The sequence below is a fragment of the Callospermophilus lateralis genome, chromosome X, assembly GCF_048772815.1.
Source record: "Callospermophilus lateralis isolate mCalLat2 chromosome X, mCalLat2.hap1, whole genome shotgun sequence".
In the NCBI taxonomy this organism is placed as follows: Eukaryota; Metazoa; Chordata; class Mammalia; order Rodentia; family Sciuridae; genus Callospermophilus; species Callospermophilus lateralis.
Genome location: NC_135325.1, coordinates 23234233 through 23258055, shown reverse-complemented (window position 1 = coordinate 23258055; position 23823 = coordinate 23234233). Strand labels below are relative to the sequence as shown.

The 23823-nt window shown below is 32.9% G+C and overlaps 1 protein-coding gene across 1 annotated transcript in view; it reads right to left on the bottom strand.

Moving 5' to 3' along the window:
- Cfap47 (cilia and flagella associated protein 47) overlaps positions 1–23823 on the bottom strand; it is a 421187-nt gene that overhangs the window by 246101 nt on the left and 151263 nt on the right. Inside the window, exon 30 of the mRNA XM_077107522.1 lies at positions 6451–6672. Within this exon, the coding sequence (XP_076963637.1) occupies positions 6451–6672 (222 nt within the window). The remainder of the gene's footprint in view (positions 1–6450; positions 6673–23823) is intronic.

Here is a 23823-nt window from a genome sequence, read left to right as displayed (position 1 = left end):
AGTCATATAATATTTATTGAATGGCTATCAGAACACAGGTCTGAATATAGAAAACTCCAAATATAAAGTAATCCATAACTTATTTTTTCTCCAAAAGGAGTTTGAAAATATTGGGAAATCTTTTATTATGCAAATGTGTGATATATATCTGAAGCAGTAAATATGTTATATAATACAGTTAAAATAATGAATGCATATATGTATACAATTTACTACATTAAGATTTATATATGTATATATACTTTTGTACTCTAAAGTTTTAAAGATAATTTTATGTAAACTCTTCATATTAATGTCTATAATCACCAGAGCCACTACAGAAACCCAGTACAGTTTTGTGAAAAGTGTTTCCAAATAAAGATTTGGGAGTTTAGATCCAGCTCATTTATTGAACATAGACCTCCACTCATCAATAATAGATTTAACAGAGAAGAACATCTATAGTGCTTAATTCAGGAGGCACCTTCAGTACTTTACGGTTGATTACTGAAAAGCGAGGAAAAGAAAAAGGAGAAAAGAGGCTTAAAGATGATGCTGAAAACTCAAATCCTGAAGATAGAAAGATGAATGAGATGAGAGATGTTAAGAAGGAAACTTCTGTCGGCATGGAAGCAGGGGGCAGAGTTCTGCAGCCGTTCAGTGTGATGTGGCACTGGGTCAGTCTAAGCTAGTGGAGGAAATCTATGCCTACACGAAGCTCCTTTGTTTGGAAATCAATCATCCTTTCTCTTTGATTGTCACACAATTCCTATCCTCATGTACAAATGATCATTATGTTTGAGTTAGTAGAGTACACAAAATTTTATTTTAATGTAACACTGCTCCTCAGCAGGTACTGTCAACGTAAAGCCTACATAAAAATGCAATGAGGTATGTCCCTATTAGCTGGAAATCCTGTACAGTGCAACATATGTACACTCAGAAACATATGAAGAAACTGAATACTTTCTTGTAACCAAAGCCAAGACAGGATTTCACATGAGGGTTGTTGCTTTTATTGTTGTTTTATTGTTTGTGTGTGTGTGTGTGTGTGTGTGTGTGTGTGTGTGTGTGCGTGCGTGCAGTGTGTGGTGGTGGGGATGAAACCCAGAGCCTAGCACATGCTAGGCAAATGCTCAGTCACTGAGAACATTCCAGCACCAAACACAGGATTTCAGAAAAAAAGTGATTACTTCTATCAAATGCTATTGAGAGCTTAAGGAAAATGATGAGGGAACCATTAAAATAGGAGTTTCTTGAGAAGGGGGCCATATGTCATTCATTTGAGTATTTATATAGTGTGTAGCAGAATGTAGACCTTGGTAAAAGTTCAGGGTAATAAATATAATCAATACTTGCTTTCTTTTCTTTTTTTCTTTTATTCTGATTCTATCTCAAGACCTGCTTTCATAAATCCATAAGACAGTATTATCTTTAGGTTTTTCAGTAGATTTTATATCTGGTAGGTAGCTTTTACTAGAGAATTGTCATTAATAATTTATTCTGTTACACTTTTACACACTAGGTTTTTCTAATGTATTTCTACATTTACAGTGTTCAAAATAAATTCACATGCCATGAGTTATAAATTCAAAGCTTAATCTTCAAAAATTAGCTTTGTAAAAAGTTCTAAAAATCTTTAAGAATTAATTTCTATATATTGCATAAAGTGATATTTAATTTGTGTAAAAGTCCTTACCCACTATGTCATCAAATTTAATTGGAAAGCTAATAGCATTTATGACTATTTTGAATTTTAATACATTTATTTCCAGCATAAAACACATACACATATCTTGAATTAATACCCCATTTTATTGACCATACCGCCGCTTTCTAAATGTTAAGTAATTTTATCACACTCAACATATCCTTATAGGCATGTATTTGCTGATAAAGAACAAATAAATCTGAATGGCTTAGCTTTAATGCCAAAATCATTCTTCCATGCTTGCATCTTCACATCATAAAATGTCAAAACAGAAACAACTCCTGTTAATGTCAACACTACTGGCAGATATGCCAAGAAGAATACAACTAAATAACACAATATTCATAAGTACCATAAAGTATAATAATGCTATCACAAAATTGTTTAATTTCAAAAACATACATATCATAAGGATTTACATGAGTATTTAAAACTTCTTTTGCTCCTGTTTTATATTTCATTAGCTTTTAACCACACAAATAACTTGCAGAAATTAATGCATCTAAATTTTACCTGATTGGATTACTGGGCTTACCTCATTCGATCAATCTTTAAGGATCAAAAGTAGGAAATGAAAAATCAAAAGAAAATTTGTGTGCTTTATATCTTAAACATAAAAATTTCAACAAAGTTTCTCCCATCATATCTATTTAATGTAAGGACATATTTGATAAATACTGGTTCTCTGACATTTTCATGTCAATAGGATATTCATTTCTAATAGAAAAGTATTTTTTTAATAAAAAACTATTTTAGCAACAATGATATCACCTCTAGACAGTTCTCAGAATATCACTAATGACTAATTATATTGGAATAATATAAGAATACAACCTTAGAGCATACTACATTGCATTTAAATCAACAATAATTATAATATACCATGTCATGTAATGCATATTTGACTACTTAGAACTGTTCTATTAATCATATAACTTTGGGAATTATTATTCTTGACCTTACAGATTTTGACCTTGTACAGGGTCACATTGGCACAAAAGAGCTAGAATATAAAGCTTGCATCTACTTGATTAAAAAACCATGTTCTTTTAGCTCAGTTCAGTGTACTCTTGCAGAATCACATATTAGATTATTGCTTGAAATATATTCATTCTTTGATTCAATTATATTAAATAATATTACATAATGCTTATTCATTAGTAAGAAGGGTATGAAGTTTTTAAATATAATAAAAATAAAAACCACAAGTGGAATTAAAGTTATCTATAAGGGATGTGAGTTGCTTTTTCTAAATGTATTTATTTTTGGTGAATGAATTATTTGAAAACTCAATGGAATTAAAAAATAAGTTATAGTAATTTTATATTCTTATAATGTCTTACTTTATAGTTTGAATATGAGACACATTTTATTCATAGTATGCTTCTGTTTTAGTTTTAAAATATGCAAATTATAAATAAAATTTATTTTTTCTAATTAAAATGAATCATGTTATAAAATTATTAATCACAAATAAGCAAAATTATATCAAAGAATAAATACAATAAGCAGAGTAGCTAAAACAGAAATTTATTTTCTTTACAGATGGCCACCTTTTCAATGTGTCTTTACTAAGAGTTTTGAGAGAAAGACTTTCTTCTTCTTCTTATAAAGATACCATTCTTACCAGATTAGCACCCCAACCTTATGACATAATCTAACCTTAATAACGTCTTTAAAAGTCTTATCTCCAAATGCAGTCATATTGGGGGTTAGGGGTTCCACATGTGAATTTGGAATGGGGCACAACTTAGTCCATAAAGGCACAGAGTAAAAGAAAAATAAGAAGATTATTACAAATATACTCATGAAATCTATTATAAAATATAATATCTGATTACATAATATTTTATAATACAACATATATGGTATTGTAGTTGTCTGTCCCCCAAAATTCATGTTAAAACCATAAACTTCAGTACCTCCCAATGTGACTGTACTTAAGTTAGGGTCTTTAAAGAAGTGATGAATGTAAAAAGAAATCATTACAGTGATTTCTTTTTACATTCATCAACCAATATGGTTGATGTCCTAATAGTAAGATGAAGTTTGAACGCACAGAAACACTAGATTCATATGTACACAAAGGAAAGACTATTTGAGGATACAGTGAGAAGAGGTCCTTGGCAAGGTAAGCAGGCTGCTCTCTGAAGAAAATAAAACCTGGTGAAACTTTGATCTTGGCCTTTGGGGGTGGAGAATGGGGACTGAAATAGAGTGAACTAAATTCCATGCATGTATGATTTTGTCAAAATGAACCAAACTGCTATGGATGACTATAATGCTCTTTTTAAAAAAGATGTACCTTAAAAACAAAGAAAGAAAGGAAGGAAGGAAGAAAGGAAGGAAGGAAGGAAGGAAGGAAGGAAGGAAGGAAGGAAGGAAGGAAGGAATTAATTTAGTGGACATTGACCTCATTTTGACTCTGGGCTTTAAAGACACCAGATGAATTAGATGTGATTCCTGCTCTTAAGATGCTCATAAATTAATGAGATTGACTGTCCCAATGATGAAGCAGTGGAGTTAAAAATGATTTACATAATTCCAGTTGGGCTATTTTTCTATAACTGATATAATCTTTCGCATTCTCTCACCTAGATTATGTATAGAGGAATAGAGAGGAAATGAAAACTTTCATCTTCATATATCTTTGCCTTTTTTTGTTTTATAACCACTACAGTTTTGTTAAGGTAATTCTGTTCTTTTGATAAATACTTAAAATTTCAGCATCACATCTCTAATTCAAGATGGCATTTGGGAAGATGTAGATGTAAATTCACTGCCAAGTAAATAAAGCTTCAACTCCAGGCTTCTTTACATTCATGATACCTTCTAAAACCATGAATCTATTATTATTTTAAAAGAGGGCCCCAATTGTACAAGAGCCACTCAGAACCTGTATTAGCTATATATTTGGGTTAACATAAGATAGGGGAGAGGGATCTGCGTATCTGTACATATAAAGATCTATTACTGGGGCTGGGGATGTGGCTCAAGTGGTAGCGCGCTCGCCTGGCATGCGTGCGGCCCGGGTTCGATTCTCAGCACCACGTACAAAGATGTTGTGTCTGCCGATAACTAAAAAATAAATATTAAAAAAAAAAATCTATTACTGCTTTTCTTGATCCTTGGTCTCTTCAAAAATGTCCCCTTTCTGCTGGGAACCTATTAGTCATGTGATCATATGTTGCTGATGTCTGAGATGGGGATCTCATGTCTTTTTTTTTGTACCAGAGATAGAACTCAGGGGCACTTGACCACTGAGCCACATACCCAGCCCTATTTTGTATTTTATTTAGAGACAGGGTCTCACTGAGTTGCTTAGGGCCTCACTAAGTTGCTAAAGCTGGCTTTGAACTTTCGATCTTCCTGCCTCAGCCTCCTGAGACCCCTGGGATTACAGGCGTGGGCCACTGTGCCTTGCGTTCTCATGTCTCTTAACTCCGCCAAGGATCAAGAGGTCCCCATCACTGACTCTGTCACTCCCCTTTCTCAAATATTAGTAATTCATATTATAACTTCAGAGCCAGCCATCTGCCATTCTTCTTCCTCTTCAGTGGGGTGGGTCCCTCTAGTGTTCTATCTTGGCAACTTTCATGACAAGTTACCTGGGTTTTGAACTAAAGTTATTTTCAGTGACTTAGAAACTACTAGCATTATTGCAAGTCAAAAGGAGCCTAAGCCAGTTTGAACTAGTACTATGATAGTGAGTCTAATAAATGAAAAAAATATTTTGTTCAGAACTATGTCCAATACATAGTACTGCTAGAGACTCAAAAAAATCCTGATTTGTAAATAAAAGAACTGAATGTCAAATCTTTCATTTGCATTCAAGCTCTAAGAATCTACTTGACCTTCATTGCCAACCCTTAATAAGATAGATGAATATCTCTGGCCAACTGTGGGACAGATTCTATAAACAAAGATGCAAAAGTACATTAATATATTTCAAGATAAATTAACACTATAATATAAATAATTATGAGTAACCAATGCTATTTTGGTGATGAAAGTAATAACACTGCCTATGGATATAGGGCATTTTAGTGAACAAGGGTGCTATAAATGCAGGCAAAAGAAGCAATATAAATTCAGCAGCCCTCCTCTCAGACTTTTAATATATGCTGCTCTTCTATTTTTTGGCCACTTGCCATTCAATCTCTGTAGAGGAACATAGACGTTATGATGACAAGTATTTTCTCCCATAGTTTATACTAACCATTTGTGAAATTTTTGCCTGCCTATTATTTTAATATCCAAGACTTTATTAATGGAAATGAAAAGTTCACAGTATCCATAATATATTAACACTTATCTGAGAAACAAAGATTATTGGTTTCATTCCTCTTTTGCTCAGTGCTTTTATATATGTGCAATAGATCAGAATTTTAAAAATAAGGTCATAGACCAGGACTATCAGCATTATCTTGTAACTTGTTATAAATGCCAAGTAACATCATAAACTCCATAGGTAAGGGCCAGCAAATTGTTTTAACAAGTTCTACCAGTGATTTGGATGAATTATAATAAAATTTGAGAATGACTGCCTTAGATTGTAAATCCAAAATATTATGGAATGATTATTTTCTATTAACTAGTATGAATTTGTCTATGATGTATATTACAGGGTGTATAACAATAAATATTTGGTTAAAATACAAGTAATTTCAAAATCAGTCTATCAATCTATTTACCTATTTATCTATCTATCCTCCCAAGCCATAATTAGAAGCTTAAATTAAGCACATCCATGCTCTTACTTGAGAAATTCCAGAAGTGAGGAATGTTGCAAATGAAGTTGAGTTATTCTTTCACGGTTATCCATGGGTAAAGATTGACTTGAATTAATTCCAGGTGGCATTCTTCCACTCAAGTGGAGCAGCACATCATAAATAGTCTTATTATATTTGGTAAAATCATTCTGCCTGGCATATTTCTTGGATGATGAGGTTGATGAGTAAAATTGTATTTTTTGTACATCCCTATAGAGAAAAGACTTTAAGTTAAATTTTGTTTTGAAATTTTACACTATAAAACAAAACATGCCCAATAACTAAATAAAATCCTATTAAAATCAAGTACATAAGAAATTCCTAATTAGAATAAGTTGTATTCCATGTATGTATAATAGGTCAAAATACACTCTATTATATATATTCCAAGTATGTATAATATATTAAAATACATTCAAATATATCTAAAAAGAACAAATATAAAAAATTGACATAAAAATCTTCAAATAACTAAAAGAAAAGAAATTCCAAAATATAGTTCACTCAGCTACTGTTAACCACAATTTGAGTTTTAAACATTCCCAGAGATTTCTAGTATCTTGCTTGAACACACATTACTATTGAATATTGAAATTGTCAAGTCAGAATTATTGGATTGTGAATAAACTGGATTTGAGAAAGAGAACAGGGATTGGTTACTAGATTCATTGCCTTCTAGCTGTGATTTAAAGTAATTAAGCCTAATTTTGTATGCTATAGACTTGAGGTCTATAATGGTTGCCAGGGAAGATTTCAAACATTCATGATGCATGCATATACAAAAATAATTTACACACCTTTTCTTGATATTTGTATTTCAATGCTTAGAAGGGTATAGTCTGAACATGATACTAATGAGTAGGGATTCTCATTTAAAATATAAATTTCAGAGATCAATTGATCCACCCATCCCTCTCACGTTTAAACAAGACACTGTAAACTCTATTCTATAGGTTGTGATGCATTCTAATTTTTGAATGGAGTAAAAAAAAAATTCAATCTATTTTTGCTTTCTACAATTTATCAAATGTCTCATACTACATTGTCTAAATATTTGTTAAAATTGGAATCACAAAAATATTACTAGCTTAGACTGGAAAACAGCTAAGTTCCCAAGGGGCCATTTTGAATAGCAGTTCTAGAGTTTGGTGGTCATGTAGCATAATATTGGAGAAAGCAAATTGTATTGGTAAGATTAATACTAGTAAGCTCAAAATCTGGCTCTGTCACTTACTACGTAACCTTACAGTTGTTACTTGATTTTTTCTGATCCTCAGCTTCCTTGAAAGTATTGAGTAGACTAAAGCTAGTGTATCTTGGCAATTACCACCAAAGAAACATAAATACTTTCTAGGGAAAATTCACACCATCATAGACTAAGATGTGTGTGTTTGTGTATACATGTACATACACACATAAAATAAAGACATATACAATAAAGACAGATACATAGAAGCGCTAGATATTATAAGTGCAAAACACAGATTTAAAATTAACTACATGTACTATGTTCCAGATTGAGAATTTAATTGAGTTATAAATTCCCTAAAAATTAACCAAGGATAAAATTTAGAAATAAAAAATGCAATTAATAAAGTTGAGAAATCAATGGACAAGTTGAATAGCAGATTAGATCATGTAAATAGAGAGTTAATGCACTGAAATGTAGGTTAATCCTACTCCTGGATACATATCTAAAGAAATGGAATTGATGTTGAGGAGATATTGATACTCCTATGTTCTTTGCAACAGTATTTACAATAGCCAGGAAATGGAAACAACCAAAATGTCCATCAACTGATGAATGGGTAATGAAATTGTGGTACATATACACAATCCATTCTGGCATAAAATGAACAATCTATTCTGGCATAAAATGTCATTTGCAGCAACATGGATATAATTGGAGATAATTACATTAAGTGAAATAAGTCAGGCATGGAAAAACAAATGCTGTATGATCTCACTTTATATGTGAAATCTAAAAATGCTGATCTCATAGAAGTTGAGAGTAGAATAGTGGTCACCAGAGGCCCAGGAAAGTAGGGTGGGGGAATGAGGAAAGGTTCAACAATGGTTACTAATTACAGTGGAAAAGAGCAAGAATCTTCAGGGGTACCACTGTATGGTATGGTGACAATAAATAACAATTTTTTACCACACATTTCAAAAAGCTACAAGAAATTATTTGAAAAGTATTAAACACAAAAAATGATAAGTGTTTGAGTAGATAAATTTTACCTTATTTAAACATTACACCATCTATACATGTATCAAACATTACATAGTACCTACTAATATGTACTACTTTCATGCTTTTTATATCAGTTAAAATAAAAATGTGCTATATATATTAACTAGAAGAAAATGAATATACCTGTAATCATGGAAGCAAAGTAGCACTTAGGACACAGAGCATCACCAGATATAAAAGTAATTTCATAGGCATAAAAGTTTCAATATGCCATGAAGATATTATAATTGCACAAGTGAAGGCTCGTGGTAACAACCTCAACAATGTATGAAGTAAAATTGACTAAATTGTTAGAGTATACAAATATAAGTAAAAATTTTTAAAATTTAGTGTAGTAATTTGTAAACAATTCTTTGTAAACAAGAATCAATAAACACATATTACTTGAAAAGCACAATAAACAAATATGATTTAATATAATTCCATGGAAAATTACATTTGACACATACAAAATACACAATATGTTCAAGCTGAAATTCTTATAAAAACTAATTAAATGCTGGCCAATAAACAAATGTCAAAAAAATTCAAAGGGGATTATCTTTGACCTTAATGAAACTACATTGAATAGCAACAGTATAATGGCCTCATGTAAACTTCTAAATAATATTTGTAAAGTAAATCACTTTGAAAATGAAAAATATGTTGATTAGGCCAAAGTTAGAAGGAAATCTATTGCTTAAAAATTAAATATCTGTTCAACTTGAAAACACGTAAGTGCTAGAAATAAAAATAAACTTCAAAACCTGATCAAATTTTCTATAAGAAACATTGAGCAAATCTTGTACCCAATGGTAAATGTTGGAAGGTTTTCCCATAAAACTGAACAATAGGTTTCATGCTATTCTATATTTAATTGAAGACCCATGCAAAGATAGTAAGGCAAAAAAAAAAAATAAATAAATAAACATGTAATGATTGGAAAGGGAGAAAAACAGTTACATGGTATTTACAGATAACATATTATTCAAAATTATCCCCCAAAACCTAATTAAAAATAGAATTAGTAAGTTGCCTTATCAACAAATTAGTCTGATAAATAACTGCATGCAATAATCAACTTTATTTTTAGATAGCATATAAAAATATAGAAAATCAAATTGATAAACACCATTAACAATACCTTCAAACGATGTTAAATATCCAGGGAAAATCTACCAAAATATGTGCAAAAGTTGTACACAGAAAACTATGAAACATCACTAAGATGAACTTGAAAAGACCTTAATAAGAGGAGGAATATTGTAAAGATGTCAATTTTTTTCTAATTTGATTAAAGATGAATCATAATCAAAATATCATAAAGGTACTTTTTGGTGGAAATTTATAAGTGATCCTAACATTTATGTAGAAATGAAAATGGAAGATATAAGAAAACACTAGAGAAAAGCCACAAATTTTGAGTGCTTATACTACTACATATCAAGAACTATAAAATAATAGTACTTAAGCCAATTTGGTTTTGATGCAACACAATACAAATGCATCAAAGGAATAAACCACACAAATTCTCAAAAATATGGATACTTGACTTAGGAGAAAAGAAACATTATAGGGCAGACAAGGAATAGAAGAATGCTATTTTCCATAATGGCATTGAATCAATTGGATAAAACGCAAAATAGTATGTAGTCATTTGGAAAAACACCATAAGAGGAATGGAGAAGACTGGTATTGAAAAAATAGGGAAAAATAGAATATCTCATGAGCTTTTTCTCATATCTACAAAACAGTAAATTCGAGGAGAATCAAACATCAAATGTAAAAGACAAAACATAAACGTGCACATGCACACACATACACACAAAGGTTTCAAAAATAACAAAGGATGATATTGTTATGCATAAGGAAGAGAAAGACAAAATAACCATTAAGGTAAATATTCATAAATTAGAGTACATGTCAAATTAGGGAGAATATATTTGTAGTACAAATAACCAACAAAGAATTCTCATAAAAATACATAAAATACATTAAAATAATCTAAAAAATCAAATTTTTAAAAAGTAGGAAAAACAAATAAACAGATACTTTATGAAACAGCATTCCAAATTAACAAGAATATATAAAAATTCATTTAGCAGACATAGCAACAAAATTCCTATTCATACCACACCAAATGGAAGAGTTAATATTGAAAAGACTGATTATATATATTAGGTGTAAAGAACTGAACGATTTGGGTACTGCTTGTGGAAACTGACAAACATACCTTGACAAATTGGAAATATATCTTAAAACGAATTGTATTTCTATCTTATGATCTAGCAGTGTTATTCTTACATGTATTTCAGAAATACAAACCAAAAGAGAAAATTTTCAAACCAGCATTATTCTTAATAGAAAAATCTTTAAACCATGCAAATATCTTTTAACAGGAGATTGGATAAATGGGATACTCATACAATGACCTAGTACATAGCATTAAAAATAACTATGCCAGCCAGGTGCAGTGGTGCATTCCTATAATCTCAGCAGCTGAGGAGGCTAAGGAAGGAGTATTGCAAGTTCAAAGCCAGCCTCATCAACTTAGCGACTCTCCTAAGCAAATTACTGAGATCCTGTCTCAAAATATAAAAAATAAAAAAGACTGGGGATATAGGCCAGTGGTTAAGCACCCCTAGGTTTAACCCTGGTACAAAAAAAAGAAAGAAAATTAAAATAAAATAACTATGCCTACATGTAAATAAGTAAATAAGTATATGAATCCAATGAACATAATACTGATCCAAAAGATATAGCACAAAGCAATGCATACTGTATGAGTCTCCCTATAAAAAGTTCAAAAACAGAAAAACCAACATATTATTTATAATTTAGGATAATGGTTGTCTTCTTGGAAGGTTAAAGAGAAGGGTGGGACTCTGAGATGCTATTTTTTGTTCTGTTTCTAGTGGTGGCTACGTGGGTGTATACCTGGTATACATGGGTCTATGTGTGGGTCTATACTTGATTTGTGGGCCTCTGCCCATGCATGTCTTATTTCTTGATTTAAAAGAGTTAAGGGGAAACAGACTGTACCTTCACAGTTCCTCTAGCACATGAAAATTAACTTAAATTAACAAGTTAAAATTAGTGCCCAGAGGTCTGTTAGTGGAAAAAGCAATATTGTTAGTCATATAACTTAATTGCTCATTGGAAGAACAAATTACGATTTAAAAACTATCCACTCTTTTATACATATTCCACAAATTAAGACTTTACTAAGTAAAAGCCTAATAATTGTAGCCACATTCTTTCCCCTCTTGTTTAAGTATTACAATATTAAAAGATTTTAAGTTTCTTTTCAATTATGAGAATTCATATACTTTGGAGATGGAAGTGTACTCCTGCAAAAGGTTCAGTGTACTTATTATCTATCTTTTACATTAAAGAAATCCATCACAATTTACTGCTATAGCCAACACAACAGCTGCAATATGGTTAAAGAAGGAATCTATTTTGAAAATAAATATTTTTAAATGTTTCATTACTCTGTACTGTGTAGAAGTGGGAAGAAATCAAGGAACTCAACTCTAATTATTTATTACAACCACTTTCACTTTAATTTTTAGTTTAAATTTAAAATCAAGTTTCTGTACCTTTATTGGGTACTATGCAGTCTGAATGGGCAAAATGCCCAGAAATGACAGTGACATTTTGTCATATTATTAAATCTATAAATGAGCTTATCAGCTCAAAGCTTCAAAACGCAATGTTTTCTCACTCCTCACTTTCTCTCTTCAAATGTGTGTGTTTGTGTATACATATACACACATAAAATTTTAAAATTATTAAAAATCTTCAAATAAAGAAGAATTAATAATTTCCTATGTCAAGCTTGGGGAAAATCCTAAGGGAAGGTAAAATATTCATGAAATATAATTTGAACAAATACTCAAATGATGAGTTTTAAACAAACTCTCCACTGCCAAATAGAAGAAGAGTTGTCAAAAGTGATTAATGAAATCAGAAATACATAACATGATTAACATAATCCTATTAAACTTATTAATAATAGATAACATTTACTGAACACTTACTAGATCTGAAGTTCTATTCTAATATGACTTTAAAGGGGCTGGGAATGTAACTCAGTGGTAGGGCATTTGCTAAACATACTCTGTGTCTAGGATTTGATTTCTAGCACCCCCAAAATAAAATTAAATTAAAAAGTTACATATGACAATATGACTCTAAGGTATTAACTCTTCTAAATATAAGAGCAGCTCTATAAAGTAGGCATTATCATTATCTCCATTTTGCAGATGAGATAAAAGAAAGCATAAAAAAACACTGTCCTCATTTTGTATGCTCTCATTGTGAACGATAAACATTTCACTGGTGAATGTTTCTTTTTAAGAATATATATACTTATACTAAATGAGAGACCCTGAGATGGAACAACATAAACTCTTCCCCCTAAGATTCCTGACTGGCATTGAAGTTTTTGGATTGGTGTATGGTAGCTGTAGGGAGGTATCAGAGTGAAATTCTAGAACAGCATTAATGCATACTACAATTACTTATCTTAGATAAAGTGCGATATCCAATATGACTTAAATGAGTCTATGATCACTTGCTTAGAGATCTCTCCAGTTGTGTTGAGAGAAAATGCTAATTCCTACAATTCATCAAAACTGAAGTGAGCAGATTGTAATATTTAGTGTGTTTTCTCTGATAATTTCTGAAATAAAAACTGTATTACCTTATATTTTTCAAGTTATTCTCATCTTTTAGTGATTTGGGAAAGAACTAAAAATAAATAATACTTTTTGGCCTCCAGGAAGTACAGAAAGACTAAGAATTAATCAATAAGTAGGAACACCCTTCAAATAATTTCTTTGGTTTTTCCTTTCTACCTGAATATTTAGTGAATTAGAAATAGAACTGGGCCCCATTGCCCTTGCTGCCACAAATTGGTATTTGTAAAGAGTAAAATTAATTCATATACCAACAAAGCAAGCTTTCTGACAACAGCCATCATTAGATTCAGGAAAGGGGATACACAAACATGTCAAAAATGTTTCAGTGATTTTGGAAAGACATAAAACCTATTTTAGAGGGGACAAGATGGCAGATCAGAGGTGAAGTACCATTTATCAAGCAGCAGAAATACTGCTTCTCCTTGAGGCTGAGAATGAAAAATCCTGAGACTGGAGGAGCAGTTTGCTCTAGCCAACCCAGAGACTGTTCAACTTACTAAAGTGGTCTAAAAAAAGTTGCCCTGAGTTTATCAATCATCTGCAGAGAACTGATCCAGGGATCATCTTGAGACTACAGTGCTATGCAATAACAAGAACTGGAAACCCAGATCCCCGAGTTCATGAATAGATCCACATAAACCTGAGACTGCCAAAGACTTAACTGAGCCTAACAAGCCCCTGGAAAATCAGAAACCAAGAACATTTTTCCTGGAGGGAATGCAAGTTGAATAGACAGGAGATAAGCTGGCTCTCCCCATCCTGTGAGTCCAAGAAGGGAAGTTTGGAAGTCTTAAACCTCAACCTTCAACTTGGTGAGTAACACAATAAAAAGGAAGGACTTGACAACTTATAGTCCATATTCCCATTCTCAGTTCATACCTCAAGAAGAAATGAAATGAAAATCAATTGGGCACAGACTGTGAACATATTTGCTATTTTGTCCACCATAGTAGAAATGACTCTTTAATTTTTTAACTTTTCAACAAGATTCCCACACACACACACTATTTTTGTTGTTGTTGTTCTGTTTTACTTTTCCCTATTTGGTTTTTGTTTTATTGGAATGTGCACTGATTGATTCAATGACACCTATACATCTAGTCTGTTGGTGATGCTTTCCAATGAATTTTCAAGTTGGTTTATTGTTTTGTTGTTTCCTTCATTTTTGAGGATTTCTGCTTCATTTTTTTTCACAATCTATATTTGTTTCTCCTCATTTCTAGCCCTTGTTTTAAGGTGTTATTTTTCCATGCTCTATATTTTGAGGGTTAGGGTTTGTGATTAGCATGTTTTAGTTTTGTTTGTGTAGTCTTTGCACTACTCTAAATCCTTTGTGTTCTCTCTTTTTTGAATTCCTGACAGCCAAATTCCATTCTCTCTCCTCCTTTGTATTCTTAATTCTATTTTCTTCTTCCCCTTCCTCATTAACAACATATCCTAAGATACCACTGCATCTGCCCTATTCACCCTTTCAAATTGCAAACACTTATCCTCCTATCTTCTTTCCTCATACTCAATTTAACACCTCTTAAGACTATGTATAGAACATCTGCCCTTACCACCAATGCTACAGCAATAATTAATACAACAGAAGTTATAGACAACACTTATTGTTTGATTTTATGCCAGACATAATTCATGATTATTTACTGTTTTTACTGATGGAAATTGCTGATTCTAATATTTCTCCATATTGTACCAATTAACACTGTAGATATAAAAATATGAACCAAGTACCTAATCTACCACTATATATTGTTTGCATACTTCGTTGCCATCATTAGGCTTCCTCACAAACTGTGAGGTACTAGTAACAGAGAGGGACACTATAAACTCATAAGGTAGAAAATCTACAGCTTCAGATCCATCCAGATAGCTGGTGAGACACACAAGCAATATGAAAAAACAAGGGAACAAACCATCCAGAAAAAACATAGAATATCTCAACAACAGACTCCATTGACACCACACTGGAGGAAATGGCAGAGACAGAATTCATTAGGTTCATGGTTAAACTGATCTATGAGGCAAAAGAAATGACAGAGATACAAGAAGTGAAATATCACTGCAATAAAGAGATAAAGATTGTGGAAAAAAATCAAGCAGAAATCCTCAAAATGAAGGAAACAATAAACCAACTTGAAAATTCATTTGAAAGCATCACCAACAGACTAGACTACTTGGAAGACAGAGTTTCAAGCAATAAAGATAAAATATATAATCTTGAAAATAAAGTTGACTTCAGAGAAAAGTGTTTAAGAGACCATGGACCAAATTTCCAAATAAATTGGAATAGCATGAAAAGACCAAACCTAAGATTTATTAGGATACATGAAGGCTTGAATCCATAACCTTTTCAAAGAAATAATATCAGAAAATTTCCCAACCCTTAAAAATTAAATGGAAAAAATCAAACACAGAAGGCTTACAGGACCCCAAATATACAAAATGACAAAAGGCCCACACCAAGGAACATTATTATGACAATACCTAAAATACAGAATATACAGAATAAGGATAGAAATTTAAAGGCTGCTATAGAAAAACAATGGATCACGTTTAGATGAAGAACAATCCGAACCTCAGCTGATTTCTTAACTCAGACACTCAAAAGATATATATGGCCAGATTGGATTAAAATACAAGACCCAACAAATAAGCTGTGTCTCTAAGACACTCACCTTATAGGCATACATCCACAGACTGAAGGTAAAAAATACAATATTCAGAATTTGGTTGTGGCTCAGTGGTAGAGCACTTGTCTAGCATGTGTGAGGCACTGGGTTCAAACCCCAGCACCACATAAAAAAATGAAAATACTAAATAAAGGTATTGTGTCCATCTACAACTAAAAAAATGTTTTAAAAATACATCATTCACATGTATCTCATAAAAAATCAGGAGCTTCTATCCTCATATCAGATAAAGTGAACTTCAAGCCAAAGTTAATCAGAAGGGAGAAAGGAGGACATTTCATATGGCTTAAGGGAAATATACAACAAGACATAACAATTAAAAATATATATGCTCCAAATAATGGAGCATCTACATACATCATACAAACTCTTCTCAATTTCAAGAAGCAAACAGACAACAACACAATAATACTGGGTGACTTTAACATACCTGTCTCACCACTTGATAGATCCTCCAAACAAAAACTAAATAAAGAAGCAATAGAACTGAAAGTTGCAATTAATAATTTAGATTTAACAGAAATATATAAAATAATTCATCTGTCAATGACTGAATATACTTTTTTCTCAGCACCACATGGATCCTTCTCTTAATGGACAACTCTCAGCAAATAAAAAAAAATAATATTACCCTGCATTCTATCTGATCATAATGGAATGAAATTAGAAATCAATGACAAATTAAAAAATAGAAGCTACTGTAATACCTAGAGACTAAATAATACACTATTGAATGACCAATGAATAGTAGAATAAATCAGGGATGAAATTAAAAAACTACTTAGAGGTAAATGAAAATAGCGACATAACATATCAAAATCACTGTGATACTATAAAAGCAGGTTCTAAGAGGAAAGTTCATTGCTTTGAACTCATTCATTAAAAGAATAGAAACTCAACAATTAAATAATCTAACTATACATCTCAAAACTCTATAAAAATAAGAGTAAATCAATACCAAAAGCAATAGAAGACAGGAAATAATTAAACGCAGAGCTGAAAACAATAAAATTGAAACAAAAGAACAATTCAAAAAAATCAATGAAACAAAAAATTGGTTCTTTGAAAAAGTAAATAAAGCTAGTAAACCCTTAGCCAATCTAATGAAGGAAGACGAAACTCAAATTACAAAAATTCATGATGAATTGGAAATATCATGACGGATACTACTGGAATACAAATGATAATCAGAAACTATTTTCAAAATATATGCTTCAATAAAACAGAAAATCTTAAAGACATTGACAAATTTTTGAAGCTTTAAACCATCTAAATTGAACCAGGAGGACACAGAAAATTTAAACAGATGTAACTTCAAGCAATGAAATTGAAGACACCATCCAAAGCCCAACAGCAACAACAACAAAAAACCCAAAGATCAGACAGATTCTCAACAGAGTTCTATCAGACCTTCAAAAATAATTAATGCTAATCCTTCTCAAATTATTCCATGAAATAAAAAAGGGAATCTTTCCAAACTCATTCTATGAGTTCTGCTACCAAAACCAAAGATACATTAAGAAAACTTCAGACCAACATCCCTGCTGAACATAGATGTAAAAATTCTTAATAAAAACTAGCAAATTGCATATAAAATGTAATAAAAAGACAGTGCACCATGATCAAGTGGGGTTTATCTCAGGGATGCAAGGTTGGTTAAATATACGGAAATTAATAAACGTAATTCATCACATCGATAGACTTAAAGACAAGAATCACATGATTATCTCGATAGATGAAGAAAAAACATTTTACAGAATACAGCACACATTCATACTCAAAACACTAGAAAAACTAGGGATAGTAGAAATAGACCTCAACATTGTAAAAGCTATATATGCTAAACCCAAGACCAACCTCATTCTCAATAGAGAAAAAATGAAAACATTCCCTGTAAAAACTGGAATAAGACAGTGATGCCCCCTTTCACCACTTCTATTCAACATTAGTCCTTGAAGTCCTAGGCCATAGCAATTAGACAAAGGAAAGAGATTAAGTGGATCTGAATAAAGAAGAACTCAAACTATCCCTAATTGTCAACAACATGATTCTATATTTAGAAGACCCAAAAACTCCACCAAAAAGCTTCTTGAACTCATAAATGAATTCAGCAAAGTAGCAGGATGTAAAATTAACACCCATAAATCAACTGTGTTCCTATATAACAATGATGAATCAACTGAAAGAGAAATTAGAAAAACTATCTCATTCACAACAGCCTCAAAAAATAAAATAAGAGAATTCCCACAGACCTCTCCTCCCCATTAGTTCCACCTCCCTACCCTATCCCCACCTCTTTCTCTCCTCTCTCTTCTCTTTTCTTCCCTTCTCTCCCCAGTTCCCAAATTCAGACATTTAACTGTCTCGTGCTCTTCTTCTAACTTCTTGGATGTAACTCAAGGCCCACTTGCAACATCCAGGGGACACTTTAAAAATTCCATCTTGGAGGGAGGGAGGAAGATGGCAGGATAGAAGAAGTCCTGTTTCTGGCTGCTCTATGGCATGAAGCTGGGAGAACAGAGGATTAGCTTCTCCACAGGGTTTCGCCTAGATGGGGTACAACATCTCAGAGAGTGTGGGAAGACCCCTAAACAGTGGATTTTCGCAGAAATCACCAGCGCTGCAACCACCAGCACAGAAATCAGAAATTCTGAGCATGAGTAGGTCTCCAGACTCCAGCCCCAAAGCCCACAGTTCTAGCTCAAGCATGGCTCACAAACAGCTTAGCGGAAATACCTACCTCTGCAGAACTCCAGCCTGTGCACCGCTCCCATGCAGGTCACCCCGATGCTGCCTATCCATAGCACAAGGCCATCACCCAGCTTCCACCACATCACCAGACACCCTGGCACTGGAGGCAGACCGACTCCATCTTGGAAAACCTTCCTCACCATTTTTTTAGGTGGGCGTGGCTATCAGACTGGATCACCATTTGAACAGGTACCTGATTTCCAGCCCCCCTCACCTCCAGCTGTGATAACTCAACACAGTGACCACCCAACACAAAAATAGCTCTCAGTTGGACAGGAGTGCAGTGTAAACAGAGCACTGCCCACATGGAGTGAGCCTGGGGGTGTGAGGTCCCTCAGTTGGGACCTGATAAGTAAGAGAGGGGAGGGGACTAAAGTCTGGAGCATAACAGAGAGACCAGGATCTGGGAAATCTCCAGGCAAGAGAGGGAGATGATATCAGGGGCACAAGTCAGATGAGCGGTAGTAAAGAAAGACCCGTGAGGCACTATTTCCCTTCTGGGACTTGTGGGCTGTACGCCCTGCTTCCAGACACTCCACACCAAGTCCAGTCTTCACACCCTGGTTACCTACACCATCCTGAGGGCAGAGACACCTACTGGATGAGACTACCCCACCTACTGGATGAGAAGACAAAGAAACAGATCTCTAAAGAGTTTTTTTTTTTTTCTTCTTTTCTTTCTCTTGTACCCTTGTATCCCCCAGCCCTCACATCCCCAACATATGTGAAACCAAGAACCTTGCATGAAATAGGACTTTGAGGACTGAGTCACCTGAATTGCATAAGCCCCTTTTTTCTTTTTTTCCTTTCTCTTTTTTCTTTCATTCTTTCTTTCCCTTTTTTTCTCTTTCATCTTCCTTCACCTGCCAAATTTTACTATTTTTACATCCTGTGTTTTTATAAATACATGTGTGTTTGTTTTATGTACTCTACTGTCTTGCTACGTAATTGTCTACCTCAAACTACTTCCTATCTATTCTCCTGCTACTAAACCTCCTCATTAGATTTCTCCTTCTCATTTCCTAAGATACATTAACTCTATACCCTCACATCTTTTCCCTTCAGCATATTTTTCTACGCCTGATCCCCAGTTCAATGTCCACTGCCAGAAACTATAAACCTTTTTATGAAACTACTGATTATATTTTAAGTAATAATTGAATCCAACATTTCTGGACATTGAGACTAATCTGTAAATATCTTGATAACAACAATTTGTTCATAGGTGATGTACTGCTGATATTGGGATCTGTTAACATTGTCCTTCCCAACAAAGGAGAGATCTTGGAACCATACAAGAGCACTACAAATCTATAGAGTAAAAACAATAACACACCAGAGGCACAGAGCTAGAAAGGAAAACACATAAGCAACATGAAAAAAAAGGGGAAGAAAGTACCACAGACAAATCACAACAACACATCATTAGAAGCATTGGCAGCTACAGCAGAAAAAATTACAGAAAGTTTTCAGGTATACATGGTTAAAATGTTTTGGGATGTCAAAGAAGACATAAGAGAACAAATACAGATAGTAAAAGATCACTTTGACAATGAGCTACATAAACTAATACAAGAAGCAAAAAAAGATCACTTCAACAGGGAGATAGAGGTTCTACCAAAAAACCCCAAAAAACAGAAATCCTTGAAATGAAAGAAATAATAAACCAAATTAAAAACTCAAATAAAAGCATCACCAACAGAGTAGACCACTTAGAAGATAGGACATCAGACAATGAAGATCGAATAAATCATCTTGAAAAGAACATACACCACACAGCGAAAATGATAAGAAACCACACGTAGAACATTCAAGAAATATGGGATAGCATAAAAAGACCAAATTTAAGAGTCATTGGGATAGAGGAAGACACAGAATTTCAAACCAAAGGAATGCACAATCTATTCAATGAGATAATATCAGAAAATTTCCCAAGCATGAAGAACGAGTTGGAAAACCAAATACAAGAGGCTTACAGGACACCAAATGTACAAAATTACAACAGATCTACACCAAGGCATATTATAATGAAAATGCCTAGCATACAGTATAAGGATCTTAAAAGCCACAAGAGAGAGGAATCAGATCACATATAAGGGGAGACCAAATCATATCTTTGCAGGTTTTTCAATCCAGAACCTCAAAGCCAGGAGATTGTGGAACAACATATTCCAAGCTCTGAAAGAAAATGGATGCCAACCAAGTATCTTATTTCCAGCAAAACTAAGTTTTAGATTTGATGATGAAATAAAAACCTTCCATGATAAACAAAAGTTAAAAGAATTTACAACTAGAAAGCCTGCACTTCAGAACATCCTCAGTAAAATATTCAAAGAAGAGGAAATGAAAAACAATGAGGAAAATCAGCAGAGGGAGGGATTACACTAAAGGAAAATCTAATCAGAGGAGAAACCAAATCATGTGAAATACCAAAAATAAACAAAAATGGCTGGGAATACAAATCATGTCTCAATAATAACCCTGAATATTAATGGTCTAAACTCACCAATCAAAAGACATAGACTAACAGACTGGATTAAAAAAAAGACCCAACAATATGCTTCCTCCAAGAGACTCCTCTCATAGAAAAAGACATACACACACTGAAGGTGAAAGGTTGGCAAAAATCATACCACTCACATGGACTGCGGAAGCAAGCAGGGGTTTCCATACTCATATCAAATAAAGTAAGATGTCAAGCCAAGGTTAAACGAAAAAGATAAAGATGAAAATTACATACTGCTCAAGGGAACCATACACCAACAAGACATAGCAATCATAAATACATATGCCCCAAACAATGGAACAGCTATGTTCATCAAACAAATTCTTCTCAAGTTCAAGAGTCATATTGACCAAAATACAAAAATCGTGGGTGACTTTAACACACCTCTCTCACCACTGCATAGATCTTTCAAATAAAATTGAATAAATAAACTATTGAACTCAATAACACAATCAATAACTTAGACTTAACTGACATATATAGAACATTTCAACCTGCATCAAGCAGATACACTTTTTTCTTAGCAGCACATAGATCCTTCTCTAAAATACACCATAAGCAACTCTTAGCAAATACAAAAAAGTAGAGATACTACCAGGCATTTTATCAGATCATAATGGAATGAAATTAGAAATCAATGACAAAATAAAAAATAAAAATTTCTCCATCACCTGGAGACTAAACAATATGCTATTAAATGAACAATGGGTCATAGAAAATATCAAAGAGGAGATTAAAAAATTCTCAGTGGTAAATGAGAACATAGACACAACCTATCAAAATCTCTGGGACACTATGAAAGTAGTACTAAAAGGAAAATTCATTGCATGGAGTTCATTCCTTAAAAGAAGAAAAAATTAACAAATAAATGACCTCACATTACATCTCAATGACCTAGTAAAAGAAGAACAAATCAAAAGCAGTAAAAGGCAAGAAATAATTAAAATTAGAGTTGAAATCAATGAAATCAAAACAAAAGAAACAATTGAAAAAATTGACAAAACTAAAAGTTGGTTCTTTGAAAAAATAAATAAAATTGACAGACCCTTAGCCATGCTAACGAAGAGAAGGAGAGAGAATTCAAATTACCAGCATATGTGATGAAAAAGGCAATATCACAACAGACACTACAGAAATACAGAGGATAATTAGAAATTATTTTGAAATCTTATACTCCAATAAAATAGAAGACATTGAAGACATCAACAAATTTCTTAAGTCATACGATTTGCCCAGATTGAGTCAGGAAGATACATACAATTTAAATAGATCAATATCAAGTGAGGAAATAGAAGAAGCCATCAAAAGTTTACCAACCAAGAAAAGCCCAGGACTAGATAGATACACAGCCAAGTTCTATAAGACCTTTAAAGAAGAAGTAATACCAATACTCTTCAATTTATTTTAGGAAATAGAAAAAGAGGCAGTAATTCCAAACTCATTCTATGAGGCCAATATCACCCTGATCCCAAAACCAGGCAAAGACACTTCAAAGAAAGAAAACTTCAGACCAATATCTCTAATGAACATAGATGCAAAAATTCTCAATAAAATCCTGGCAAATCAAATACAAAAACATATCAAAAAGATTGTGCACCATGATCAAGTGGGATTCATCCCAGAAATGCAAGGTTGGTTCAACATATGGAAATCAACAAATGTAATTCATCACATCAATAGACTTAAAACAAGAATCATATGATCATCTCAATAGATGTAGAAAAAGCATTTGACAAAATACAGCAGCCCTTTATGTTCAAAACACTAGAAAAACTAGGGATAACAGAAACATATCTCAACATTGTAAAGGCTATCTGTGCTAAGCCTCAGGCCAACATCATTCTAAACGGAAAAAAATTGAAGGCATTCCCTCTACAAACTGGAACAAGACAGGGATGCCCTTTTTCACCACTTCTATTCAACATAGTTCTTGAAACATTGGCCAGAGTAATTAGACAGACGAAAGAAATCAAAGGGATATATATAGGAAAAGAAGGACTTAAATTAGCACTATTTGCTGACAATATGATTCTATACCTAGAAGACCCCAAAACTTCTAGAACTAGTAAATGAATTCAGCAAAGTAGCAGGATAAAAAATCAACACCCATAAATCAAAGGCATTTCTGTATATCAGTGACAAAGCCTTTGATAAGGAAATGAGGAAAACTACCCCATTCACAATATCCTTAAAAAAAAAAATAAGATACTTGGGAATCAACTTAACGAAAGAGGTGAATGATCTATACAATGAAAGCTACAGAACCCTAAAGAGAGAAATAAAAGAAGACCTTAGAAGATTGAAAGATCTACCTTGCTCTTGGATAGGCAGAATTAATATTATCAAAATGACCATACTACCAAAAGCACTATACAGATTTAATGCAATTCTGATCAAAATCCCAATGGCATTCTTCATAGAAATAGAAAAAGCAATCATGAAATTCATCTGGAAAAATAAAAGACTCAG